This window comes from Gambusia affinis, linkage group LG18 (genome assembly GCF_019740435.1).
Source record: "Gambusia affinis linkage group LG18, SWU_Gaff_1.0, whole genome shotgun sequence".
NCBI lineage: Eukaryota > Metazoa > Chordata > Actinopteri > Cyprinodontiformes > Poeciliidae > Gambusia > Gambusia affinis.
In genome coordinates, this window is record NC_057885.1 from 3,174,677 (window position 1) to 3,201,769 (window position 27,093).

The 27,093-nt window shown below is 39.7% G+C and overlaps 2 protein-coding genes and 1 non-coding gene across 4 annotated transcripts; all 3 read right to left on the minus strand.

Annotated features, from left to right (window-relative positions):
- Positions 1-2,216: 2,216 nt before the first annotated feature.
- Positions 2,217-8,569, minus strand: LOC122820450 (eukaryotic initiation factor 4A-I). 2 transcript variants are annotated; one of them, XM_044097891.1, is made up of 11 exons: positions 8,447-8,569; positions 7,215-7,257; positions 6,851-6,983; positions 6,407-6,546; positions 6,065-6,233; positions 4,858-4,967; positions 3,953-4,096; positions 3,342-3,479; positions 3,168-3,257; positions 2,772-2,851; positions 2,217-2,651 (listed from the first exon to the last, which is right to left on the minus strand). In XM_044097891.1, exons 1-11 carry the CDS (start codon positions 8,467-8,469, stop codon positions 2,507-2,509), a joined length of 1,215 nt encoding a protein of 404 aa, XP_043953826.1. In that variant the 5' UTR covers positions 8,470-8,569; the 3' UTR covers positions 2,217-2,506. The 2 variants fall into 2 exon arrangements, with proteins under 2 accessions (XP_043953826.1, XP_043953825.1); XM_044097890.1 differs by lacking the exon at positions 8,447-8,569 and adding an exon at positions 8,109-8,149.
- LOC122821110 lies at positions 5,641-5,780 on the minus strand. The gene has a single exon (XR_006368919.1). It is a non-coding gene; the product is annotated as a small nucleolar RNA SNORD10 (small nucleolar RNA).
- Positions 8,570-11,627: 3,058 nt separating the features above from the next.
- On the minus strand, positions 11,628-23,717 carry LOC122820451 (sentrin-specific protease 3-like). Its single transcript, XM_044097892.1, has 12 exons — positions 23,543-23,717; positions 22,036-22,161; positions 20,324-21,007; positions 18,990-19,100; positions 17,967-18,078; positions 17,579-17,726; positions 17,249-17,296; positions 16,031-16,108; positions 15,629-15,766; positions 15,279-15,362; positions 14,096-14,146; positions 11,628-12,869 (listed from the first exon to the last, which is right to left on the minus strand). The coding sequence occupies exons 2-12, from the start codon at positions 22,121-22,123 to the stop codon at positions 12,759-12,761; spliced, it is 1,653 nt and encodes a 550-aa protein (XP_043953827.1). The 5' UTR covers positions 22,124-22,161; positions 23,543-23,717; the 3' UTR covers positions 11,628-12,758.
- Between the last annotated feature and the right edge of the window lie 3,376 nt (positions 23,718-27,093).

The following is a 27,093-nucleotide window of genomic DNA, read 5'->3' on the forward strand; positions in this document are numbered from 1 at the left end:
GCTTCCCTTTTTCTCCAGTGAGACATTTTAACACTTTACCGCGACAATGTCAGAGTCATATATGGTACTTCTGTGAAGAAGTTAGTGCGGTAGTTCTATGACAACTGTACAATCAGCAAATTGCCACACAGGAGTTGTCATTAGCTCTGTTGCTGATTTGAATCCCAGCCACATTATCTCCTTGATAATGTGAATCAATTGGTGGATAAAGTTATTAACTTTATAAGTTGTAACTTATAACACATAAGACGTCAGAGTTGGCTGCAGTATTCTGTGGGTGTGGCTCAAATCTTCAGAGAGACGTTTTAATTAGTAACAATTTCTGTGGTGTTCCTCAAAGCTCCTTCCTTGGAGCTTCGATGCTCCACTTATTTTTTATGCTACCACTTGATCAGGTTATTTGCTAATATTTCTTTTAATTTATATGCAGATGATGCTCAGATTTATTTAGCTATTAATCCGAATGGCCTGTCTGCTGTAAACATACTAGGTTCATGTCTCATTTTTACTAAATGTCAGAACTTTTTACTGTTAAACAATGACAAAGCCATTGCCATTGTTTAACAGAGATGCTATTATTCAGATTTTCATCTCTTCGATAGGGCTGAAATTATTGATCGGTATTAACTGTGATGAAATAATTACTGAAATAATCATCAGATAATTTAGTAATTATCTGTAGTATACAGACTCAAAAAAGGCCATTTGGCATAACAGTTGAGGCTTAATCACCTTTTACTATTAATGTTTTAATATTACTATTAATCCAATAAAAGTCAATCAGTCCTACGCAGCATTGATGTTCAGCTGGCAAGTTGGAAATTTTCAGTTTAGCTGCAGATGCATCCTTTGCTACAAATGATTAAGCCTCCAGTAAATGTTCCATTTTAGACAAAAGTTTTACTTAAAACAAACAAAACAAAAAAAAAAGTAATATTTGCACCCATGATATTCTTATGAGCCCAAAACATTTTATTAAAACTGTTTTACCAGATTAGGGGTTTTACCAAAATAAGATCAATAATCTCTTTTGCTGATTCTCTAACCTTCATTCACAATTTTGTCTCCATTTCTGTAATAATCCATTTGCTGGTCTGCCTCAAACATCTCCAGTTGCTACAGAATCCATAGATCACTCCAGTTCCCTGTGGTGTCAGTTGAATTCCAGTTTGTGTTCATCACTGAATGGACTTGCACCAGTTCATATTAAGTTGATTATTCTTTACATCCTCGGCGATCATCTTGACTACTTTGTGTGAACTGAGCAGGAGGAGAGTCGGGGTTATGGAAAATACAACCTTTGTGCTATGAATTTCATCCATTTGATTTTACAACATAAAGCACATTTTAACGGTTTTGAAAGGTGCCATACAAATGTGTAGGTAGGAAAAAGGCCATGAAATGCCCATACACTGTTAATGTGGTCAGAACCCCCAGTTCTAAAATGATTCGGACCATTGAGGACAGCAGAAACACCTTTATACAAGCCAGATGGTTCCAAATCTTCCATCATTTAGCCAACATAACCACATATTCCAAGAGGAGATTTGGATTAATACAATGTTTAGGCTTTTCAATGCAGAAACCAGTTTATGTTGTTAAAAAGGAGAAACCTTTATTTTTTTTATTTTTTTAAAGACCATTAAAATAAATACTTTACAGAATCCAATGTAGAAAACTCGATACACTGTCTCAAAAAGGTTAACACCCCATAATGTAATTTGAAGCGATGAGAGGAGTAGATGGGGGCTAATAAAGAAAAACATGGCCAGCACTTTAATGAAGCTTATTGAAAATGTTGGTGACACAGATGGCCTTTTCTCCAATTATATGTAGTTTGGTCCTTTCCACCACCCCCCCTCCCCCTTAAAGAAAAAAAACAAAAACAAAACAAAAAAAAAAGCTATGAGAATGATAAAGGCATTAAAGTGTAAATCCACCAGGTCGTCAGCATTCCTCTACTCTAAACCTTTTGACTGGAGCTTCTCTGAACATGGCCGTCTATTGCTCGTCCTGAATGCCGAGTCATTACACTGAAGGCTGAAGAAATACTGCCCTGGTGAAGAGCTGCTCCATCTTTTCACCTGAACAGCACCGAGCCATTCAGACAAGCAGCAGCAGATCCACAAACCACAACATGTCAGCGATGAAGAGTCACTGCCATCATGCTTCGAATCGCTCGACCTCAAAGTAACAGATTTCAAAGGAAACGCCAATGAACCAAAGATCGCTTTTATCAATGTATTACAGATGAAGGCAGATCTGATCTGAAGGAGAGTTCAGCTGATGCATGAAGGTCTATGACAACTATGGTGAACAGATGAAACAGTTCAGTAAGCTATCCTTCCAAATAGGCAAAAAATAATAATAATAAAAAAAAAACACTTTCAAATATTTGGATTACAGATCAGTGAAATTCATTGAAGTTTAAAATTTCGATCACATAGCAAAACAGGACTTCACTTCTAAAATAAGCAGGTTGGGGTTGATGTTGGGCATGGTGAAGCTAGATGAGGTCGGCCACATTCATGGGCATCTCTTCCACGGTGGTGTTGTAGAATGTTTCAATATCCCTCAGGGTTCGTTTGTCGTCCTCGGTCACCATGTTGATGGCTACTCCTTTCCTGCCAAAGCGACCGCCACGACCAATCCTGACCCAAGACCAAGCAGTCCAAGCTTTAGCAACTCAGAAAATATGCACATGCAAATCTACATCAGTGATTTCCATTAACAGTTTCCAATGAGGCTGACTTGACTGAGCTGTCAATCACCTGTGAATGTAGTTTTCTCTGTTGGTTGGCAGGTCATAGTTGATAACCAGGGACACCTGCTGAACATCAATCCCTCTGGCCTGAAGGGGAAACAGCAAGAATTAAATACACAAGAAAAAAAGCCAACAGTCATGTACAATCTGGATTCAAGAGGGAAAAGGTCCATTAGAGATCAGAGTAGGACTGTAACCCGCCATTTAGTTGTGAATCAAAGACTTGAACTAAGCTACAGTGGAGGGCAGGAGAGTTTCTATACCAAGGAATTTTCAGTCCTTCACCAACACTGCAGCTGGAAGGAGAGGGAACCTTGGACCACTCACAGAACTGAAACTAGAAGCTGAACCTCTAAAAACTACTGAACCAGCACAAATAAACTCAGACTGGATCCACACATACCAGCAGGTCAGTGGTGATCAGAACTCTACTGGAACCAGAGCGAAACTCCCTCATGATCAAGTCTCTCTCCTTCTGGTCCATGTCGCCGTGCTGGAGGAAGAGTTGGAAGCAGAAGTTAAGGACGCAGCCGAGCAGGACGCCGACAGACGGACAGACAGACGGTTGCAGGCCTACCAGAGCAGAGACGGTGAAGTCTCTGGCATGCATCTTCTCAGTCAGCCAGTCTACTTTCCTCCTGGTGTTGATGAAGATGACTGCTTGTGTGATCGTCAGGGTTTCATACAAGTCGCACAGTGTGTCCAGCTTCCACTCCTGCAGACAAAGTCAAACAGAACCTGTTAATTACCAGACCATTTCATCGATCTCATGCGTCAGAGCGTCATCTGGCCTTCTATTCTGGTTCGGTTCCATGCTCTCAAGCAGCAGCAAGATTTGTGCTTTCCCACTGCGTTTAAAATCCAATAAAGCTCCAAATTCAGAGTTTGTGATGCACCAAAATACTCTTAGATCAGCAGCAGCGGTAGTCTCTGGACAGTGCCTCACTGCCCACAGGACCCAGCTTTGATCCACAGACAGGATGTGGAATCACACAGATCAGCAACAGAACCGAGCAAGAGGTGCAAACTAAAGCTGTCCAGCCAATGGACAAATTTGCACTTACCCATGATGGACACAAAAGGTAGGTAGCAAGCATGTTAGCAGCTAGTTACCAGTAACCTCAACTACTAATTAATTAAATTGAGCTTTAGCATTAGGCCTCGTCAGGCTGCATAATGAAATGTCACCTCTTTCTCCACATTGATGTAGAACTGGCGAATGCCCTCCAGGGTCAGCTCCTCCTTCTTCACCAGGATCCGGATGGGTTCCCGCATAAATTTCTTTGTGACGTCCAAGACATCAGCTGGCATTGTGGCCGACAGGAGGACAACCTGCACACACAGTTTTCAGTCAGCTACGCACCTCACAAGATGGGCAACAAGTCTATGGCATGATCAATTTAAATGAGTTTAATACTTTGCATTTGGATGACAATTTGTTAGAGATGATCCCTTTTAAAATTATTAAGTCACCATTTTTAAAAAACACAAACATCTGACACCCAGCACCAAGTAGCTGGTCCTAACTTGCACTTTTGCCAGTTTCCCCCCATCCAAGGTGAATGGTTTCTATTTTTTAAAGTGTAATTTTGGTTACAAAGACATTATAATCCATTTTAATTGTATGGTTAAGTTTTGATATTAAAAAAATATATACATTTTTTTCTAGTTCCAGGCTTAAATGTTCTTCTGAAGTTAAAGTTTTTGATCTGAGATGGAACACTTGCATCAATGCCTTCACTACCATTATGTATAAAATGGCCTTAAAATGACAATATCATCACTTTTCAATAATTGCTGGGACAATTCACTGTCCAGTAAAATGTCACTGTGACCGGCCTACAAAGACAACTACTGTGCATCTGGAATGACTCAACTCTGCAGTGCCATCCATGTCTGGTGCAGCCATTTTCAGCTGATCTGATTTTGAATGACAGTGTAAAAATTATTGGATCAAGTAAATGGATCTAAATGGTGCAGCTGGCCGTTAACAGCACAAATCCAAACACCATCAGCCTCTGACTTCACAGGAAGGCGGAGCCACCTCTCTGCTCCTTTGTTCGGAAAGCTCTTCTGTTAGCAGCTGCTTTTACCTGGATGTTGCTGGACAATTTCTGGAAGATCTCATAGATTTGGTCCTTGAATCCTCGACTCAGCATCTCATCGGCCTCATCAAGCACAAACATCTTGATGTTTTTGGACGCTGCAAAAATGTTCCAGAGACATGCGAGACGTTATCAGCAGGGTGCAGCAAACGAAACCGGAAAGTGAACATGTCAACCCGAGCCATTTCACAGTTACAGTAATTCACAGTATGGCATCAACAGGTCCTCCCCCTTTGGTTCCTAAATACCTGGATTTACAGTTAAGCCCAGAATTATTCATACCCCTATATGCATAGTAAGCTTTGTTTTTACCAACATGTTTCTTCTGACTGGAATATTAACGCTTTGGAGCGGTCCAGCCAGAGTCCCAAACTGAATCCGATAGAGAATCTGTGGAAGGAGCTACAGATTAGGGTGATGTAAGGATTACCTTCCAATCTAAAAGACAAGGAGCTCAAACAAATCAGAATACCAGGGGGAACAGGAAGAGCCAGTCAGCAAATACAAGAGGGGTACAAACACTGTGCTACCAAGTAATTATCCATTCATTGAGAATGTTGGAAATAATTCAATGGAAATGATGAATTATTTCCAAATTAAATTTTTCCTGCAGAAAATCCAAATGTTAAATGAAATCTACCAGGGGATGAAAAATGTCAGGCTTAACTGTAGTTCTTAGGAAATAACTAGTTTACTGCACAATAACAGTGTTCTGAGTGTTGCACAAGCAAAAACAGAGAAATTAATCAGACTCTCTGCCAGAAAACAGCCGTAATCAGAACCATGAACGTCTGATCATGTCTCTGGTTCCCTGGTGGAGAGACAACTCGGGTCAGCAGAACGCCAACCAGAGAATCCCAACACCAGCAGCTCACAGAGTCAGTTGACACGCATGGATTTCATCATCGTACAGCACTTCCCTTCAGACTGGGATAAGCTACAACACAAACCACTGAAGATGCTGACTCAGTAAAACTGTTGCAATGTTCCTCTGAAGCCTGGCCAAGACTAAAGATCCCACCTCAGACTACCGGCAAAACCTGCCACTACGTGGTACGAAGAAACAGCTTAAACATTTATGCTGCAACATAATCAGTCAAATTCACATCATGTTCAAAGAACCCAAATTATATTTACTTATAGAGTAGAAATCAAATGGGGAAAAAATGTGTGCAGTTTGGATTGAATAACTTACAGAGATTTTTACGAGTCAGCATGTCAAAGACTCGCCCAGGGGTTCCCACCACGATGTGGGGGGCTTCAGCCTGCAGCTTCTGGACCTCACTGCGGATGTTGGTGCCTCCAATGCAGGCGTAGCAACTGGCTCCCATGTAGTCACCCAGGGCTAGCACCACTTTCTGAATCTAAGCAGGTCAAGAAAAAAAATAAAAAATAATAACCATGAGTCCATAAGTGTTATGTGATTTATTCGATTAACCACATGATTACTGTGTTTGAAGTGTTATCCTTAACCAACAGGCCTTTTTTTTTTACCTGAAGCATCTTTACAAAAAAATCAAAATAAACACCACCCTACCTGCTGTGCCAGCTCCCTGGTAGGAGCCAGAACCAGCGCCTGGGTGGCTTTCATCTCCACATCAATCTGCTGGAGAATGGAAATGGCAAAGGTGGCAGTCTTCCCAGTGCCAGACTGGGCCTGAGCAATCACATCATAACCTGAAAGCAGAGCGGAAACAGATCAGCTCTGAGCAACAGTTGCAGGATTTACTGCTGCTGCCACCTCAGGTTTTTACACCCTCTGATGGATTCTGAATGTTTACGTCAACAAGACAAACTTTAATCACACCATCCATATAAAATTAATGTTCTAATATTGCCAGTAATTGGCCTTTGACGCACTGAGAATTGCTGCTTCAGCAGCCCTGATGTAGTTTATAAACAGGTGTGGGTGGGGATTATCTTTACAAGTAAATTAAAAAGCTATTACTGGACAGTCTGATTTATAATCCAAGATACTCACCCTTGATACAAGGGATAATAGCCCTTTGCTGAATAGCAGATGGCTTCTCAAAACCATAGGCATAAATTCCCCTGAGCAGAGCTTCGCGCAAGTTCATCTCATCGAAACTGTCCACGATCTGGTTCCAGTTGCTCTGGAGAAGCAAGAGACAACCACCAAATATTTTAAACTTCTCAGTTTTGTGACTTTAAAATGTCAACATGTTTCATCTCAAATTATATAAACTGGCTCAGGTTTTTCAGTTGTACACCAATAAACCATGAAATTTAAACTACTACTAGAAGGACAAACAAGACAAAAAGCAAGGGGGTGTTGTAAACACTCCTCACTGTAAAGCCCGACTCAGGTAGAGGGGGAGACTTACCTCGATGATGCCATCTGGCTCCATGCCCTCTGGGCCATTATCCCTGAAAAATAACCATTAAAGGACATCACTGCACTGGTTTCCAGATAGCTTTCTTATATCACACAACAGCAAAAAAAATTTAAACAGGTCACAATATGACTGACAGAAATAATATTATTTTTTTTGCCACATTTTAGCTGAAATACGAATTTATGACCCACTGTGATTCCCAAAAGGCCGCGTTAACAAGAACTACACCCCAGTTCTAACAAGCACAGGCCGAGTGAGTCCGCCATTTTTACTGCCTGCTCAATTCAAGATGGTCGTTTTCCTGTCGGCCCGAGCAAAGAAGACTAGGCGCGTCGACTGAACTGGGGTTAAAGACCAAAGTATTCCAAGATGTCAGACTATGGAACTCCATGTGTAAATGCGGATGATAAATAATGGGCCAATTCTGAATCGAGAGAACAAAAAGAACCGTCGTGAGAAGACGGGCAGGCTCGGCTCACACTAAACGGGCCTGCTAAAAAAAATTAGCTCGCACTTTGATAGTTTTGGCCTGACTGACAAAACAAAAATACACCGCAGGTCAGCGAAATCCTTTAATCGCAGTTCAAACACTTCACACTAACAGGGAACTACCGCTACAATAGCGATGTGGGAAGAAATTGGATGTAAATCTTATTAGAGACCATGAGGCCGGTGCTACCGGTATTGTTCACAGCCGGCTACCAACACCATGTGCACCCAGTGTACCAGAACACGGGTCCGAACCGCCAGCTGGTCACGACATAAGGGACATTTTGTGATGAACGGAGAGGCTTGTGGCACCAGTGAACCCTAGGCTGCTTTAAAAGTCGGTTCTAACGGAAAATAAAGACTCTGACCGAGCAATTGATAGAACGGACTCACGTGCTGCTCATGGCGCCGGCAGCCATTTAATTAAACTATCCTGAGAAACAATCACAGATCTGTTGGAGGCCTCCAAAACAATACAGTACACTTATAGCTAACAAAGAACCCATCAACTCGAAACTCAATCCACCAAATTTTCCCTTGGTGTGCGTCAATTTTCCATTGAATTGAGGACAGTGAGGCGAGACTCAGGCCTAAGCGGCTAATCGGTATACGCTACTTAAGTAAGCATCCAAAAACGTTCCGTTGCAGCAAGCGGCTCAAAAAACCGATTTAAACACAAATAAACCTCGAAATAAGATGTTCCGATAAGATTTGTTCACAATTTTACTAACCTGTTTTCATAGTCAGCCGACATATTTCCAAAGAAAGAAAAAACGGCAGAAATGTCTTATATACGTTGAACGTACAATGCCGCGTTCTCATTGGAGGATTTCGCCGTCATTCTACTATAATTCCGACTACGAAGGGTTTCGATTGGCTACTTATGCAAGAGGAAGAAAAAAAAGGAGGAACAGGGTGGGGCTTGATGATTCACAAGGCAGCGGGGCGGTATTTACATTTTTTAAAGAAACAGTTCTCCTTAGTAGCCACTTCCTTTAGATCTAGTGTTTAAAAGGTTTATGAAGAACTGAATTTAGATACTTTATCAGCATTCATTGGGTCGGAAAATTCAAGGCACCATAATTATGTACAGTATACAGAGTATTAAATTGTATTTTAATTCCAACACACGTTGAACTAGAAGGGAATTTCTTAAATCCCTGATGTACATGCGATTTAAAAAAATCCCTTATGTAGTACTTTGTGTACTACATAAACAAAGTAGCAAAGCTAATTATATAAACAGTTAAATTTACATGACATGACAAGAGTATTACAACTTTTATCATACAGGAAGACATTTAAGCATTTAAAAAAATAGACATGTACAGCTCTCAAAGAAAAATAGTAGCAGTAAGCATTGTAATTTCAGGACTGCACATGGTGCAGTTGGTAGACCTATTGTCTTGCAGGAAGAAGTTCCTTGGTTCGAATCCTAGCCTGGGGTCTTTTCTGCAAGGAGTTTCCTTGTTAATGCTCCGGGGGCTAGTTTTCCTCACAGAGTCCCAAAAACAGGTTGAAAACACAGGTGGAACGAAAACAATGCTAGAGCTTCTTATATGATTGCAGGAAGCGAAGTCAAACCAACTGAGAGTATTGATGAGTCCTTCACCTTCAATAGCGATTCGGTTCTTTTGAACGGCTCTTTGGCGTGAACAGTAGGCCTCAAGTCTCAGTGAAAACAGTTCTTTGTTTTTTAAGACTTTGCTTGCTTATAATGCTCTGCTCGCACGTCAACTGCTATTATTTTTATTTAATGAAAAACAATTCAGTTAATTAAATACAGATAAATACAATTGAAAGTCATGGGTGGATCATTTTTATATTTAATGGTGCAGAAGAGGACTTTTGTTTCTGCCACACAAAAAAATCAAGTCTTTTTTTCTTTTTCTCTGCTTCTAAATTACAAATATCCCTAAATATTATTAACACTTGGTAGTATCCATTCCCGCGTGGGTGACATCATTGTAAAGCTTAGAATCCACACTTTCAGAATATCTAAATAACTCAAAATGCCCTGAGTATAGGAGTTCATGTCTTTGCTGTGGTCAGTCACATTTACAAAACAGTGCCATCATTCTCCTTAGTGAGTTAAGAAACTAATATTTTTATTTCATGTTGTACATATTAATAGGTTTTGTCATTTTCAAGTTAGGTAGTCCATGAGTGTTTGCTATATGGCTTAAGTGACCCTCAGCCTGAAAAAGTCTGAGAAACACTGCACTGGGTCCTAATATAATAATACCTTTCCAATCATCCTGTACGTTAATTTGCTATTTCTATCAATATCAGATTAATCAATACAATATTTGAAATGTATAGACTTCATTAGTAGAAAATATTTTTCCAAACAACACCTTTGTCCAGTAGGTGACAGCAAATGCACTTGTAACCTCTACAGAAATGCCAGAAAACTTTCAGAAGTACCACAACTACAATTAGCTGCATTTAGGGCACTATAGAAGACAAGACTATTACAGTCCAAATTGTGTGGTCTACTTTTTTAAAAAACATTGTAAATTAATGCTAATGTTGGGGTTGAAGAGCATTAGAAAACAAAAGAGAAAAATCTGAACAAAACGTTAGAAAGAAAGTAGAAGTAAACAAGAGTATGAAAAAAATCCACCAAGTTGTTGTTTATATGTTTACATAAACTTAAACAAAAATACAGTTTATTATGGTCTTTTGAGCACGAGGCTGTTATAGGGCTTTGCCGCAAAACTTTACATTTAAAGTATGAAAAGGAAATATTTCAAGGAACAGCAGAAGCTGGTTGAGATCACTGATGAATTAAGATCCATGACCAGACTGGACTTCTTGGAGTACGCCATTCAGACAGAAAACATGTTTGATGAGGAGATGGGCAGTTTGGAATGGAGTGCATAATCGTGTAGAGAACCAGTCATAAATGTTAGTCAAGCTTTTAGACACAGAAAATAGTGAGATAGTCTAGAACCACATATATCAGTCGTTTGACTTTGCACAAGGGTTGAAGAAGACTAGCATGAGGTTGAGTTCTGGTTTTATCACCAGCATAAACAGGACAGACAATACACAACTTTGGGAATAGAACTCACCAGGAGGAAGATGAGTTTGTTTTCAGGATGCCACGAGAATTTTGCAGTATCAACTCAGCAAACAGGTTTGGAACTGATGGAGGATGGATGTAAAAACAGTTGGGTGAAGTGGTACCAGAATCAGGTTCATTCTGAAGGGCTTTGTTTATAGTTCCCCAAGAAAGTGTGCAACTGGGAAAAGTGCATGGACACACACACACACACACAAATGCACTCACAGCTAAGGACAATTAAGAGAAAACAATGAGCCTAGCAGTCATGTTTTTGGACTATGGGAGGAAGCTGCAGTACCAGTCCGTGTTCGCGCAGGGAGAACACACACACACACACACACACACTGCATGAAGAAAGACTGGGAGTTCCAACAGTATGCAGACCATCATAGTATTTAAACCTCTACTGATTTCATTTACAGCTGTACTAGTTCATTTTTATAGAATTACTTTTTACCGATTTATATTCGGAAATCTTTTCAGGTCATCCTGCTTCACAAATTTTCTTAGCAATCCATGAACCATCTCCTAACAGTCCGCCTTGGTTTCTTATATTTTTTGCCATCAAAATAAAATTATGCAGAATATTTATTGTCCATTTGATTTTTTGCAAATATACCAAGATCATGTCCAATCACAAGCAAAGACCACTTCAAATCTGAATTTAATTAAATCTTGTGACTAATTTTGGCTGAAGCATAGCTGATGTTTTTCCTCCCGACATAATTTCATGCTTACTGAATTATAGCACTAAAACAGTAAACCAGTCTTTTGAATAGGCTGACAGAATCCTAGCTTTGCACTTTTATATATATATAAAAATCTATTTAAGAAAATACACATTTGTTTTCCACATATTTTTATTTTCAACTAACCATATTCCATTGTAGAAGAGATAACAACTCTGTTGTATTCACTCAGAAAAGAATGCAAAAACAAAAAGACAGCTATCCACAAGTTTGTTTTTATTATAAAAAAAAACAAGAAAAAAATAAGGAAAAAAAAAAAAGCACTGCAACTCCATTGTGGGCATACGGTGCCTGTTGTGTAGCTGTTGTGGTCCTTACCAAAATGGCTTTTATCAAAGAAATACTAAACAGAACATTTGGAACTTACTCCAAAGGAACAAAGTTGTTTTTTTTTTTTTTTACACCATTTGTTTAAAGCAATAAGTATATCACCACATTTACTGACAGCAATAAAAACACAAAAAGCTAAATGAAACAAAAAAGGTACCCCCGGTTCCGGGCCATTGTATCAATATGCTTTGGGCGGCTTTTCTTCCAATCTTTCAAATCGAGCCGTTTCATTCGTTTTACTGGAGGAGGCAGGAAGTTTCGGGCACCAAAGTCAGGTAAAAGCGTACTTCAAAAATGTACAAGTTCTTATTTCCTTCTGCAAGCGCCACAAGAAAGCTGGTTTTCTGGCAGCAGAATTTATTAGTTCCATCAGTTTCCATCCTGCTAAGACCCGCCGACTGATCTCTTTAAAAATAGAACATACATCAAAATGCCACATTGTACTACACAGATGACAATGTCCAATAACCGGCTCTAGCAGTTTCTTCTCTGTGGTGTTAGTGTTGGAAATGCTAAAACATCACCTGCAGAAATGGATCAAATGAATGAAAAACTCACAGGAAGTGTTCAATCACGAGCTTACACAGACTGCTTCAGAACGTTTATCGTTACATGAAAGCAGGTTTTACTGCAGGACAAGCTGCTTCTGGCCTGGAGTCTTTCTACACCTTCATACTGTTAATGCTTCAGTCTCGACTGAGAGATAAGTGAACTAGGACAAGCTGCCTAAGCCAATCACAGAACGGAACCTCGTCTTGGTCTCTGTCAAACACGGTAAAGTATCTATGATGTGTGAACTCCAAACCAGTTTTCAAAAGGCAGAGGGGAAAAAAAAAAAAGACTGATGTATTGTTGTCCCTCTGTGTTGTTAGGATCCAGGTGAGAGGTGCAAGGTCACAGAGTGAGCTTGCAGTGGCACAGTTCTTTGTACATTTGCCTCCTTAGTCGGGGCATATCCTGCTGCCCAAAGTTAAATGGCTGTCCTAGTGCCAAACACTTGCAGTACTGTAGGGTGGTGTAGGAAAGATGAGACAAAGTTACTGAGTTGCACAGAGAACAACATTGTAAAAATGAATTCCGGTGAAAGGCAGCTGTAGAGCAGGAAGTGAAACACCAACAGCTTTTAGATAGTCACTGAAAAAGACTCGATAAATAAACAGAAGACAGGAGCAGGACTTGGTGATGATGGTCATTCACAAAGTGCTTCACATGTAGTTCTACATACAGGGTTATTACAACGTCCTAGAAGACTACAGCTCAGCTTAACCTGTTAATGGATCTAGAAAAAAAAAAGAATTTAACCTATAACCCATCTGTCATTATCGAGTCTTTTTATATCTGTGCTTCAAAGTTTCTCTGGAAAACCCCATCAAATAGTGGTGCAGCGCTAACAACAACTTCTGGATAATTTAAAATGAATGTAAAAACTATCCCGTACTAAGCAGTTGGTGACAAACAGCTGATGAATCATAACAGATCATATTTTATTGATGTGTTTTAGACTGTCAAAGCTAACACAACCAAGAGTGGTCAACGACCCATGTAAAAAGGATGTTTTTTTCCTTTGTTTTTGATAAAATGTGCAGCTGGTGATCATTACAGGCTGGCAGTCAAATGTTTTCATGCAGGACATTCTGCTTGATTCGTGCAACACAGACTCTGTTTACCCTGAAGGTTGGAGCTCAACCCAAACTAACTGTGTTCTGGTTGACCATTACTTCACTGTTGTGCTCAGACCAAACAGATATTTTAATCTGCACTTTGTGTCCAAACACTGCAGGAACATGTTCACAATTAAAAGTTGACCAGAGCTAATTGATGGATTTAATGAGATTAAAAACCACCTGAAAGGGTAAAGAAACTCCTATTATTTCTGTAACTATCACAACACTGTATGAGTCAGGCAGCCATGTGGCTTTAAGATCCATGTTCAGGGAGGAGCTGAAAGCTTTCAAGTCTGAATTTGCCCCTCAGGTTTTCCTGATGATTTTGTAAAGTGCTTCAAGATAACGTCTACATTGAAATGGTGCTGTAGAAATAAACTGTATTGAAGTGGATCAATTCTAACTTGCAAGTAAAAACAGAATGTCCCAGTCTCCCTGGTATCAATTAGCAGTTAATAAGCCCCAGGAAAACTTTACCATTTTAGGACATAAAGATTTCAATACTTAAATCAGGAGGAACAGTTGTCATTCATTTGCAAATGCAACAACCAGAAAGGAGAAGCTTACCTGCAGTACAAAAGCTCCACAGTCGCTATCATTGTTCTGACGACCCACATTCTGTAAAATACAAAATACATTATTTACATTAGCCAATCACATCCCATCCCAACACGGTGTGTCGCTGCAGCTCCTCACTGAAACATCACTCTTCTACTCTCCCCTGCTGGGTCTCATATTGACAACTAGCAGTTTTCTCTATTTGAGGCCAACTGAAGCTTTCCTCAGCTCTACTTCAGAAGTGACTGTAAACAGCACATTGAAGTCAATATCTGTCTTTTTCCCATTTGTGTCTGCACATGGTCGCTCACACAGAGACGGTTCTGCTGGAGTTCTCCTCTACAATGTTACCACAGGCATGATCAGCATGAGGGACGGATGCAGAAGCTACCAATGCCATGCAACGTATGCTAGCACGCACTGATGCTACCAGCTCAGTCAGGGGCTCCATTTTAATCAGCTGGCTGTCCACATGCAGAAAACTTTTCACCAGTTTGAATATTGAACTGTATTAAACAGAATCTTTTTTTTTGTTTTTTAAAGGCAGGGTTTCCTCCAGAAAACCTTCTAAGCCTGGTTGTCGGGGCGCCGAGGTGGTTCATGGTGTTTTTGTATTAAAAGATGTTCAGTTGACAATATAAAATATTACAGGGTAATTATGTTACTGGAAGACATTGGCAACAATATTTAAGCCCATAACTATTGAGTCTTAAAAACAACAAATAATAGAAAATACAACTGAAATAAATAATTATTTGCACTTCTGTTTAATTCAAAGCAAGTCATCAGATAGAGGATCTAAAAAACACAATGTAATGCTGATTACATTTAGAACCGGCCCATGACATAAATGAACTAAGCAGCTGCTCAAGGCCCCTCAGGGGCCCCATAAATGCTGACATTTTAGACAACAGATAAAGAACGTTAACATTTGTTTATTGAGAAGATCAATGTTGTTAAATTTGATCTAATGGTGTAAGCAAAGATAAGTTAAATAAAATATTTTAAATTGTTTAACATTTAAATTTAAGATTTTGAGGAGCTGGCAAGTTTACTTTGTAAAAGTTCAAAGAACAGTCTTTATAGTTGGTGTGATTGGTGCGCAATTCCAGCTTCATGCTCTCTTCAATGCATCAACTATGAACCATGGCAGTAAGTCAAAAAAGAGTGAAAAACAAAAAGAATTATTTACCATTTTAAAAAAGCCTTTCCAGTCCGTCAAAAAGTCTCGCTGGTCTTTTTTTATGGCCTCGGCTTGAAGATACTTGAAAATATGCTGGAATAAAAACAATCAAGAAAAGTATAAAAGGAAAGGACAGCAAAGTTAGGTATAAAAACAAAAACAATCTAGTTCAATAACAGTTGACCTGTAGTGTTTTGATTACTATTGGAATAAATAACAGTTCTAAGGGCTTTCACAATGGAAGCTGTATATTGAACAGCAGCAGGTCAGGATGTTGGCTTACAGCTAAAACAGCAGGCAGGTCATTTTCTGTACCCTGAAGTGGTTCTGTCGTCCTGGTTGTTAGGGGCTTTTCCTACCTTTGGACAGCGCCTGTTCAGAGTCCGCTGAGAATCAAAGTAGGTGATGGTACGCCGTGGAATGTCAACACTGATCAGCGACCAGTGAACCTCCAGGTGGATGGGAATCAACAGCAGATCTTTCTGAAAGATGTCCACCTGACAAGATAGGAAGGAGCAAAGTAGCACCAGGAGAGTCTTTAAAAAAAAAAACTAAGAAAATGACAAAACTGACCTCTGATCCCTGGACTGACTGCACCAGATCTACCCAGCAGTAATCTGAACTGAACGTAACCCATCTGCTGTCTGCCTGCATCTCAACAACCTTCTACCCCGTTCTATCATTTTCACGTCTACAATAAAATCTGTTTACAAATCCTGAAACACTAACAGTCATTCCAAAGAGGGACAGTGACCACTTACATTTTTTGTCCACCGTTTAACTCCTTCATATCCTTTTGTCCTCAGCTTGTCATAAAAGAAGCTGTTGAAAAAGTGGACCTGAAGATAAAAAAACATTTTTAAGGTCATAACAATGCACTCTTGCCCGCTTGATGTTCTACTATGAACATATTATACGTAGTGCATCTAAATGTTTATGAATATGAATGAGTCTCTAATCAGAAATAAATTAAGTGAAAAATTTAAAATTTTTTCTGACATTATTATTGCAACGACAAGGTGGTTTGAATGTAATGATTGATTGATTGATTTCTATACATGTAAAGCACTTAACATCCAATTTACGTTACCAAAGAACTTTAGAGTAAACATCACAACAAAAAAAATGACAATAAGAGAAAATAACACAATTCTATAAGATATTAAGAGCCTGTCTAAAGAAATGAAACATGATCTTAGTGCAACTTGTTGAGATGACGGGACCAGAACACTGAACTCAGAAAACACTGAGCATGTTTGTTCTCACTGCGATTCCAAATGATTATATGAACATTTAGCAGGGATGTGCGAACCATCAGCAACATCAACATCGGTATGATATATAAAACATGGTCGATTCAAACAACCAATATTTATTTCAAACTTGTTGCCATTTATTTCTGGGTTGCAAGAGAGGAGGTTGCCAATTTAATGGTGATGCAGCACAGGATTGTGGGAGTTTAACTGAAGCAGAGAAGGTGTGGTGGAAAAAGCACAATGATTTTCCCCCAAAGTGTTGAAAGGGTCAGAAAATACATACAATATTGGTAAATACTAGTTATTGGTCGTAACAGCAATGTCTATATCAGGTATTTACCAAAATTGTCATGTGGGTGTATCTCTAACATTTCATGAAGAAGTGGAACATTTCTTTCCACACACAGGTTATTCATTCCTCACTCAGACAGCAGCATTAATCTCAGAATCATGACAGGCCAGGAATCCATGAAGAACTCAGAATTTTCAACTGGTGAACAATTGGTTCACCAGTTCAACTATGTAGCAAACAAACAACAGCTCACCACGAGATTCAGGTTGACTGGTTGTTTCTTGAATGAGGAACCCTATGCACTGGGAACTAACTGGTCACCTAACTCACAACCAGCAGCTTTGCTGGAAACAATTAAAGAGTGGAATCCAAACAGATCCCTGTCTGAGGCATGACGTAGGAAAAAGTGAAGGTGTTCTGTGTTCACTTACCTTATCTGGAACAGAATCCATGACGAGGTCACCATACATGTTCATAATCTACAGAAAGCACATCATGTAACCCATGAGACGAATCCAGAAAAATCAAATGGAGAAACATAAACATTCACATCAAAGATGAAAAGACACTCCATAGATACAAACATTAGTGCTAGTGAATTTGGCAGCCTCGTTGTTTTCACTCAACACAGGCAACACATGAGAGCTTCCTACCTAAAAGCCACTGGAACGTCTGAACAAATCAAAGCAGCCTGTGGTTTCACTGCCAACTCCTTTACAAATCGCTGCTGCTGTGTTGTGTAATGTGCAGTAGTGCTGTACCTGGTCATTGAGCCAGTTCTGACCATACAAAGTGCCCAGGTCATCCATGGTCAAAACGTGGCGCTTATAGTTGACTCTGAATGTTTTAGCCACGGCCGATCCGGATGAACGCTGGAAGGTCTGAATGAGATGCTGGACCGTCGCTTTCCTTTTAAAACAACCACCATATAGAAACCAGAGTCATTTAACAACAAAAATAAAGCAGCAGGCTCACAAAGATGCATTTAAAAAGTGAAGGCTGTTTTTAGCTTAGTATTCAACTTCAGTCAGTTTATCAGATGAGCTCCTGCTTTACACAGCCATTTACAGCTTTTGTGTCCATGTTAGACGGGATGTTTATCTCACACACACACACACACACACACACACGGTGAGCAGCATCTCTGACCTGTGTGGCTGTGAGAAGCTCTCATGGAAAACATCCTGAAGCTTTCCCACGATGTCATCGACATGGATGGGAATCAAACTGCCATACTGCTGCAGAGACTCTTCAAGAACGCCTAGCAGAGAAGAAGCAACAATCACTCAGCTCGCACTGACCTCATTTCCATTTAACTCCATCCAGGCAGGTCATTCAATCAAAAGCCCAGGACTGACCGTTGATGTATTTTCAGCAACAATCACAAAAAAACAGGACCAGCATCTGTTCATTTGTTCAAAGATCATCCTCTTAGCAGCTGAACTCACATTAAGTTTAAAGGAAACTTATTTTGCCTCCCTTGAACAGGTGAGCCATACAAAACATGTTCATTGCATTTTTTGCACTAAATCATTTTTAGATGAAGAGATTTTAGTCTTCTCAGTTCTGTCTATTTGGAGCTCTTCTCAGAATGAGTTGTTGTTGTTGAGCGTCTTGTCACTTTAAGTCCAAATGAGCTGCTGTTGGCCACAACCCCACATTCATATGTTTACACATTCAATTTGCAGCCATTCTGCTCGAATGGCTGCACACAGAGATGTACAGTTAAACAACCGTACAGTTTTGGCCCAGAATCAGACCCAACAGCAGAAGAAGTAAAATGTCCCGCACAACCAACAAGAACGAAGCAGCAGTTTGTAAATGGTAAGCCAACAACAAAACTCTTATCTTTTCCAGAAGCTGCAAACACAGCTGGAAAACGAGCTGACAAGACATGCGGGAAGTCTGATTGGGCTGCTTAGTGATTGTCGATTCGGGAGATTTTTGAAAGAGCTTGCTTCCAAGACACTGAAAAAACATGAATGTATTGCTAAAAAAAACATCTGGGTGTTTACTGTAAGCTCTTGGGTTGTTTTTAGAAGGAGCTGAGACCCAAATCAAAGTATAAAAATATGCAAAATCTAAAATGTGCATGACCTGTCCCGTTTTTAAATAGTTACAAAACATTTACATTGTGTTATTTCAGCAGGAGAATTCAGCTGCCCTCCATACCGGTTATATATTTTGTGTGTTCTTCACTTAGAGCCACTTCCATCGGTCTCACTCCCACTTCCCGTCTCAGTTTCTCATCCTGCTTGTCTGAAGGGCCGTTTAACTGCAGATCTGTCAGTCAAAAAGAAACAAACATTTAACACACTATTATTTCACTTCAAAATGGAATATGAAAACAAGCATAGAGGTTTAACAAAATGTATTAAGTCAGCGCTTCTTAATTCCAGTCCTCAGGCCCCCCCTGCTCTGCATGTTTTAGATGTACCTCTACTCCAGAGCAGCTGACTCAAATGATTGCATGACCGTCAAGTGCTGCAGAAGCCTGTTAATTACCCACATATTCAATCCAGGTGTGTGGCAGAAGGGAAACACCTAAAACATGCAGGGCAGGGAGGCGTGAGGACCGGAATCGAGAAACACTGTATTAAGTATTAGGGATACATGGCATATCGGTACTAATATCAGTATCGGCCAATATTAGTTATTTTTTAAACATATTAGTGTCAGTCCAGTAAATAATACTAAACATGTATTAACAATCGGCATTTCTGTCTCATTGCAGTTTGTTTTTACAGGTGGAGGGGGAGCTGGCTATGTGATGCTTCTCCGGTCATGTGACAGTGTGTAATATTGATAATTATTAGTTATTGGCCATAACAGCAATATTAATATTTTCACAAATTTTTATATCAGTGCATCCCTATGCAGTATATAGAAAGTAGTGCACAAAGGAGCCTTATAGGAGCTGGTTCCTGTCAGAGCTCTGAACACTGCTGCTGTGTGGGTCATCATTTGTACTGTTTTACACTCATTTTTTAATAACATTTCTGCTATTATTGCATGTGTTTTTTTGCATTGCTGTTCTGTATTTCAAATAGTCTGATGTCTTTTTGGATGTTCGCTCCACATCCACATCATGTACGTTTAAAAATGTAATCCTCCTCAGCTGCACATCTCTTGGATAGCGAGTATGATATTCCTATTCTAAAAACTGCCCAGTATGTTTGTCAAAATCTTGTACAGTACATTATTATTACAATTATTGTTATTCTCGGGTTTTTAAAAAAATCTGTTTTCAACACTTAGAACTTTGCACACTTTTGTACCTGATGCTGCTGTTATATCTGAATTTCTCCTTCCTGCTTCCCAGAGAAACGCTGAACGGAGTCGTTCAACCCCCATCCCACTTTAAATCTAATACAGACCTTCTGTATTAGATTTGATGGTGTCCTGTGTGTGTGTGTGTGTGCGTGCACACAGATTTATGTGTTTAGCCTGCAAATGTGTAAGCAGTTTTACTGGCGACAGTAAATTCTGCATTTGAACATGTGTACCTGTTAACTGCTCCTCTTGGCTGTCATCCTCTTCATCTTTGTGATAAGGTCTTTTTGTCCTCTTTTGTCTGTTGAACAAACTGTTCTTTTGCCCTCTTCGGCCAGACTGGGGCCCCGTCGTGGTGGGCCAGCGGGCCCTCTGCCGCCATCTCTTCCAGTGCTGGGCCAGCTGAAACCCCGGGACTTTGTGGGAGCGTACGCCCCAGAAGCGTCTGAGCCTCTTCTGGGTCTGATAGCTGTTGGGCCGGGATCCATAAAAGCCACGGACTTCAGTTTGGGAGACAATGTTCTCTACACATGGCTCATTGAGTTGTTCTGCCCCATGTTGTGGTCCATGAGCCTGGGGTTGTTGTAGTCGGCTGTATGGGGTGGCCTGACAGGGAAAGTCTGGGACTTCCCACTCCTCCTTTTCCTGCTCCTCACTCTCTTCCGCCTCATCCCCATCTTCCTCCTCTCCGTTGTTCTCCCAGCCTTTGCCCTCCAGCTCCTCTATGTCATCTTCATACAGATTGTTGACTTCTTCCTCATCACCAACAGCTTCAATCTCATCTGGCCCGTCCTCTTCCTCGTCTTCTACATACTCGCCTGTCCACAGTTTGTCTTTCTGGCCCAGCCTGAGGTGCATGGGGCTGGATACACTGTGGCCTGACACGGGGACAATGAGGTGGTCTCCAGGAATCCCCCCTAAACAAAACACAAGAAAAAAAAAAAAAGTCTAAATGTGCAGGAGAAACCATAAAAAATTCTTAAAGATGATTTTACATGAACAAAAACAGATCAACCAGCATTTTCCTTTCTGGTCTTAATGATGTGCTGCTTTACCTGGAAGTCTTTAAAAACTAATTGGACTCAGTGAACCACACCATACTTTTAGACAAACTCAGGACTACAAGCTTTGATCCAGAGGATCTGACACGATAAAAACAATTTAACACAGAGAATCCTCCGTGTCCAGGCAGAGGGCTTAAAAACTGACTTTCTAGAAACTGATAAAGTTTTGTCTCTAAGCTTCCATTTGGAAATGATGGTCTATATAAATACATTTGAGAAAAACTGCATCTGTGCAGTTTTGCACAGATGCAGATTTTCATACAAGAATTGTATGAAAATCCACACACACCTGTTCCTTCTGCAGCACAGTCGAGAACAGAACTTTGAAATGTCTAAATTGGATTTTGAACACCCAGTAAACAAAGGTTATGATTTTATCAAAGACTGGCTTGAAAATCTTTGACCATTTTGATGACATAATGATTTAAATGGTGTCCTCTTGTAAGTACATGGTGACATGGATTGATGGAAAACTTCTTCAACCCAACATGAAAACTGTTTGCTATTGTAAAAGTTTTGTCTTTTTAGAAAAGAAAAACCACATGTAATGTAGTGTACATGCTGGTAGCTTCATAGTTCTGCATGCTTTATTTCAAAGGCAAAATGAATCTCTGACTCCATGCATTTTCTATGATTGAGTTGGCTGGACATCATTTAGCTTCAGTAGACAACAACACTGGTACACATTGCTGCATTATGAAGGGTGCCATCTTGGCCTTGGAGATTCCTGCTCTCAATGGGACTTCTGGGTTAAATAAAGGTAGAATAACACAACTGTGAAACATGCACAACAACGGAAAACGTGAAAACAATATGGCACAAGTTAGCAGGATGTATAGAGCTTCTGGTAGGTGACATCCAGGATGATCTAAAGTGCCCACCTCCTGCAGTGCTGTCCTGCCCCACAGCAGTCAGCCCCAGGTCCCCCTGCCAGCGGTTCTGGGCCAGGCTACCGCCATTGTCTCGCATTGTCCACGGACAGCCCACGACCTGCGCCAGCTCGTCACCTGCAAGCAGCAAATACACGCTGCATTAGCACTGGAAGCAGAAATGACTGTTAGTGTAAGCATGTGCAATCAGTGTCAGAGGAGCTGAGTATCCGGCTGCCGTCACAGCGCAGTCACATGGAGGCCTGTCTATGTCTGTGTCAACACTACTGACATAGAAACTGTTCAAATTTATGAAGTTGCTATGGTTTAAAAAATCTCTCACATCTAAATAGGAAAAATTATGATAAATTATTTATCAGAATTCCCCACAGAATTTCAGCAACAGGATACTTGTTGTTGAAATTCTGGTCCGACTAAACCAGGACAAATAATGCTTAATTAACCCATGGAATGGTTTGATATTTAACATCCAGCTGCAATTATTACTGTAAAAGCATTTTGAACGCCTTTTCGTTTCAAGACAGAAATTTTTTCTGTGATTGTCTTGAATGGAGAACATTTCATATTGTACAGAAAACTATTGGCCACCTATCGCTGAATAAACAGACAGATACAAGTCAGCTAACTGATATTTATATTGGATACTAAAACAGGTAGATCTGTCATCAAAACTTCTTAGTTACATATTTCATGAGGAACTCCGCAAAAACAAGTGATTAAGGGTCATAGTTGTACTGCAAAATAAGAAACAAACTGCTCCAAAACGCTGGTGGCTCTTTTCTAAATTTACATTCATGACCAAACAATGAATGTTTTTCTTTAAGAAGAAATCGCTGATCTTCGCTAGCATATCTAATATAGCTTAACTAAAAAAGTTGGGTTGCATAACTTTATTATTTTCAGCTGCACGCCACCATGCACATAAATGCAAGTTTGAATCTTGGTTGATTCTTCACTGTGATGAAGAACCATCAGTGACGGGCAGAATGTGTAAACACTAATTACCATGTGGAGCTCTTCCAGACGGGGAATGTTACCTGCACAGCGGCTCGAACAGGTTTTGTTCGCTGGATAAACTGAGCACCAAAACTCAGATTTAAAACACTTAGAGAGCCCTTTATCGGTGAAACGGAGGCGTGTTTAAACGGCTAAACACCAAGAACTCATTCAACAGTCCACCTCAATGCTATGCTGAGCGCGCACAGAGCTAGCAACGATAGCTTCAAAACGTAAGATAAAATCCCACAACTCTATCTGGAAAAGCCGTTTTATCCGGAAACATAATAAGTCAACGTTATTTACATCACAAGGAGAGTGCAACATGAACGTAATTCAATGCCAATAGTCCTTTGATAATTTATTATATGCCCGTGCAAACGTGTTAGCTGTTAGCAACGTTATCTTAAGCTAGCTAAGCACTTAGCATGCTCCAAGAATTGTATAAAAAAGCCAGCGGGTGCGTGCCTCAACCAGCTGGATACAGCGATAATGTTCTTACCCCTCAGTCTCAGGCTTTCTGACTGAATACTGGAAGTATTTCCTTTTAATATTTTATAGCACAAACACAAACTTTAGCCGCTTTTTAGCCTCATTCAATTAAAACAGTGTAGCCCAGCCACAATTCGGCTCCTTCTTCTTCGTGCCCTCCCTTTTTTCCGTTAAGAGCTGCAACTTCCATAATTTTACATTCGCGCCACCTAGTTGTAAATAGCGAGCCAGAAAACATTACTCTTCATTGATTCTGTATAGAGCGTCTGGTATTCTGAAGAAGTCTCTCTTGGAAGGTTCATCCTGAAATTTTTCCTTCGCTTTCTATAGCAGGACGATGAAGGATTTTAGTGTAGTAGTTCCCAAGCATCTCACATTTAACTGTTTTTATGTTTTATGCAGTGACGTGCGGTCAGGGGAGGCAGGTGAGGCAGTGCCTCACCAGCCATCATGGAAAGAAAGAAAATATATAATCATAAAGTAATTTTAATTGTTATATTCATCCGGTGGTTTGTACTAAAAAATATTTATTTTTCGTGTAGCTTCACCAATTTCGATTTTTATTTGTTCAAAATCGCTGAATTTTCTTATTTTCCCATTCAGTGCGCTGGCTGCTCAACCGGAGAGAGCATGTTGCTGATAATGCTTCTAAAATGGTTTAAACAAATTTAATATGTGAACTTATTTCCAATAATTTAGCTTATGTATATAATGTACAGTGCTTTTTGTCACCAACTGTGTTTGTGTAACGTGTTTCGTGTAATGAGCGATTATAAACGGCAGAGAACAGGTTCGAGGTGAGGCAGGCAGTTCTCTTGCCTCATGGCAGGGGGCGCTCAAGATCCCAGACGTTCGTCTTGTTCACTCCTCAACTGCCGAGTAAGTGACAGCGAGCTAGGCTAAACGATTCGGGAAGCAAGTCAAGTGCAGCGATAGATTATAATAGAGATAGTGATTTTTTTCCTCTCGCTTATCCCGACTTTCGACATGGATGACTACATTACAACACCAAAAAAGTTTTCTCAAGTGGACTTTCAATCGAAGCAGGAGATAATATGTGTGTTTTGTGAGCTACAGTTTGTATGCGTAAGGATGCAGAAGTGAAACATAACCTATAAACTGCTGTCAATCTATTTGCAAATCTGATTCTGATGACGTCAGTGCCTCACCAGCTATGAACCTCACCGCACGTCACTGGTTTTATGTCTCTTTACATCCTCATGTGAACTAAGTAAAGCGGCTTTTATGTTGCCTCCAAGTCGGCTGAACGATATGCTAAAATTCAAAGGCAATCCTAATGAATAAATCTGAAGTGCGTTAGAAAAATTGTGATACTCTAAGTAGACATAAAAAATGAACTTGTGCAGTACAGTCTAGTATTTTTACTATTCCGTACTTTTTACTTTGACTTGAGTAATTTTATTGTGAAGTATCTATACTCTTCAGTAAAATTTTGTGATTCTCTACCCACTGACTAAAAAACAAATTTGTTTTAACCAAAAATTCACCAGACAAAGACACAAATCTGCAGTTTTCGTTAAAGTTTCATAAGTTTTATATTGAAAGAAATTGATAAGGAAAAAAACCATTTTATCTTGGTTTGTTATTTTTTGTTACTTATATGAATTATTGTCATTTTGGTCCTTAAAATGCCAAAAAATTTCCACAGAACTCTATAGTTTGGTCCATCTGATCATGTATATTAAAACACTTGTTATGGGAACATTCCTGGCCATTACTGAAAAAACAAAGAAAATAACCACGTAATTTACAATAATATTTATGTGGTGAATTTATAGAGGTAGACATTTTTAATTTGACATCTTTCATTGATGCAATTTACAGTTAAACAATTTTTATTTGTTTTTATGAACATGATATAAAACAATAAAGAAACTTTTTATTCCCCTCACCATTAAATCATACTGAATTTTTCCTGTTTTAAGTCAGTTAACAACATTATTTATACTTTCCAGAAACAAATTTCCAACTTTCTTCATATTACATTAGTTTATACTTAGACTGGCTGGATATAAACCAGAGTGTAGCTGATGAAACCATTTCAGGGATGACTGAACAAAAATGTGTTGATGTGCGTCAACTGTCTGCTCTTACAGTTAGACTCCTGGTGGTGGCAGCAGAGACCATTCAGATGTTCCTTTCTATAATACAGAGAGTTATATATTGTAGATGTCTGTTATATACCTTGACAAAATGACAGTAGTTTGGTTGTTCAGTTCTGGGCTTTGTGGATGTTGAGGAGACTCATGACCTTGATTTCCTTGGCATTTTGAAGGGAGAGGTGCTGGCATGTTGAAGTCACTTCTATTGCCTGTCTAGTCTTCTGGTCTGTCTTTAATGTGAGAACTGTGTCCATATCCTCAACACAGCGTCGGGTCCCAGGGCCGCCCTTTGTCTCTGCTCTTCTTTGTGGTGTTCAAGGACAAGGGTTGAGTATGTAGTAGTGGGCAGCAGCCTATCTGCTTTGAGGGATCAGCTTCCCAACTTTGCTTTTTGAGAAGATGTGGTTCTGTTGGTGTTTTCAAATGCATGCCCTTTGAAGTGCTCTGGAGCAGTTTGCAGCTGAGTGCAAAGGAGAGTCTGTTTCTCTATGGCCATGGGATGGGGAGAATGTGCTGCAGGAGATGCCTTCAAGATCAGATGAGGAACGTCTTCTTCCAGGTGGAGTTCAGAGTAGAGCTTCTCCGTTCCAAGAAGTCAGTTGGCTTCACCGTCTTTATATTTACAATTATTACTGCCAGCAACACTGTTCTTTCTTTATGTGGCTCATAGAAAGTACTCCTAGCCCAGTGTCTCTGTTTGTCAGTGTCTTTTTCATGACTTGTAAGTTGGTAGGTAGATACCGTAGCTCCTCTTCATGAACTGGGTCCTGCTGGTGAGTGGGAGTTGTTCCTCTCCACTGTCACACTGTCCTTGCTCAGAATGAAGAAATGCGTCAAAGTCTGCTTAGGCAGCCTCTTTACTGACCTTCTGTCAGACTACTGTGCTGTGTGAACTGAATTATATTATATAATCATTAAGTTAACATTAATATTTTATCATATATGAATTATTGATGATTAAGCATAACTCAAAAATAACCACTCCAATTTACAAAAACCAAATAAATGACTTTAACTTCCAGTTTAAACATGGTGTATCTCACCATGTGCAAAATAACACATGTGAAACATGTGAATTAGACATTTTAGAAGGAAAAATCAAATCCACAAAACACATGGCGAAATACACCATTTGCTATTTTGCAAGCAGCATTTGTCCCAAATATGAACAACAGCAATTTAATGAGTGTGATTTTATTTTTAATTTTTTTTGCTTTTTACTAAGCATCAAAATAAAGTATGAATATAATGCTATGGGATTTTTTTCGAAGTATAGCTGATTTATAGGGAGCTGTGAAATTGCATAGCAAAAATAAACAGATAGATACTGACATAAATATATGTCACCATATTTAGAGCACCCTCATCAGCCAAGCCAGTACCGATCAATACAAAACACCCACTAATATAATAACCTATTAAAACAAGTTATATAATA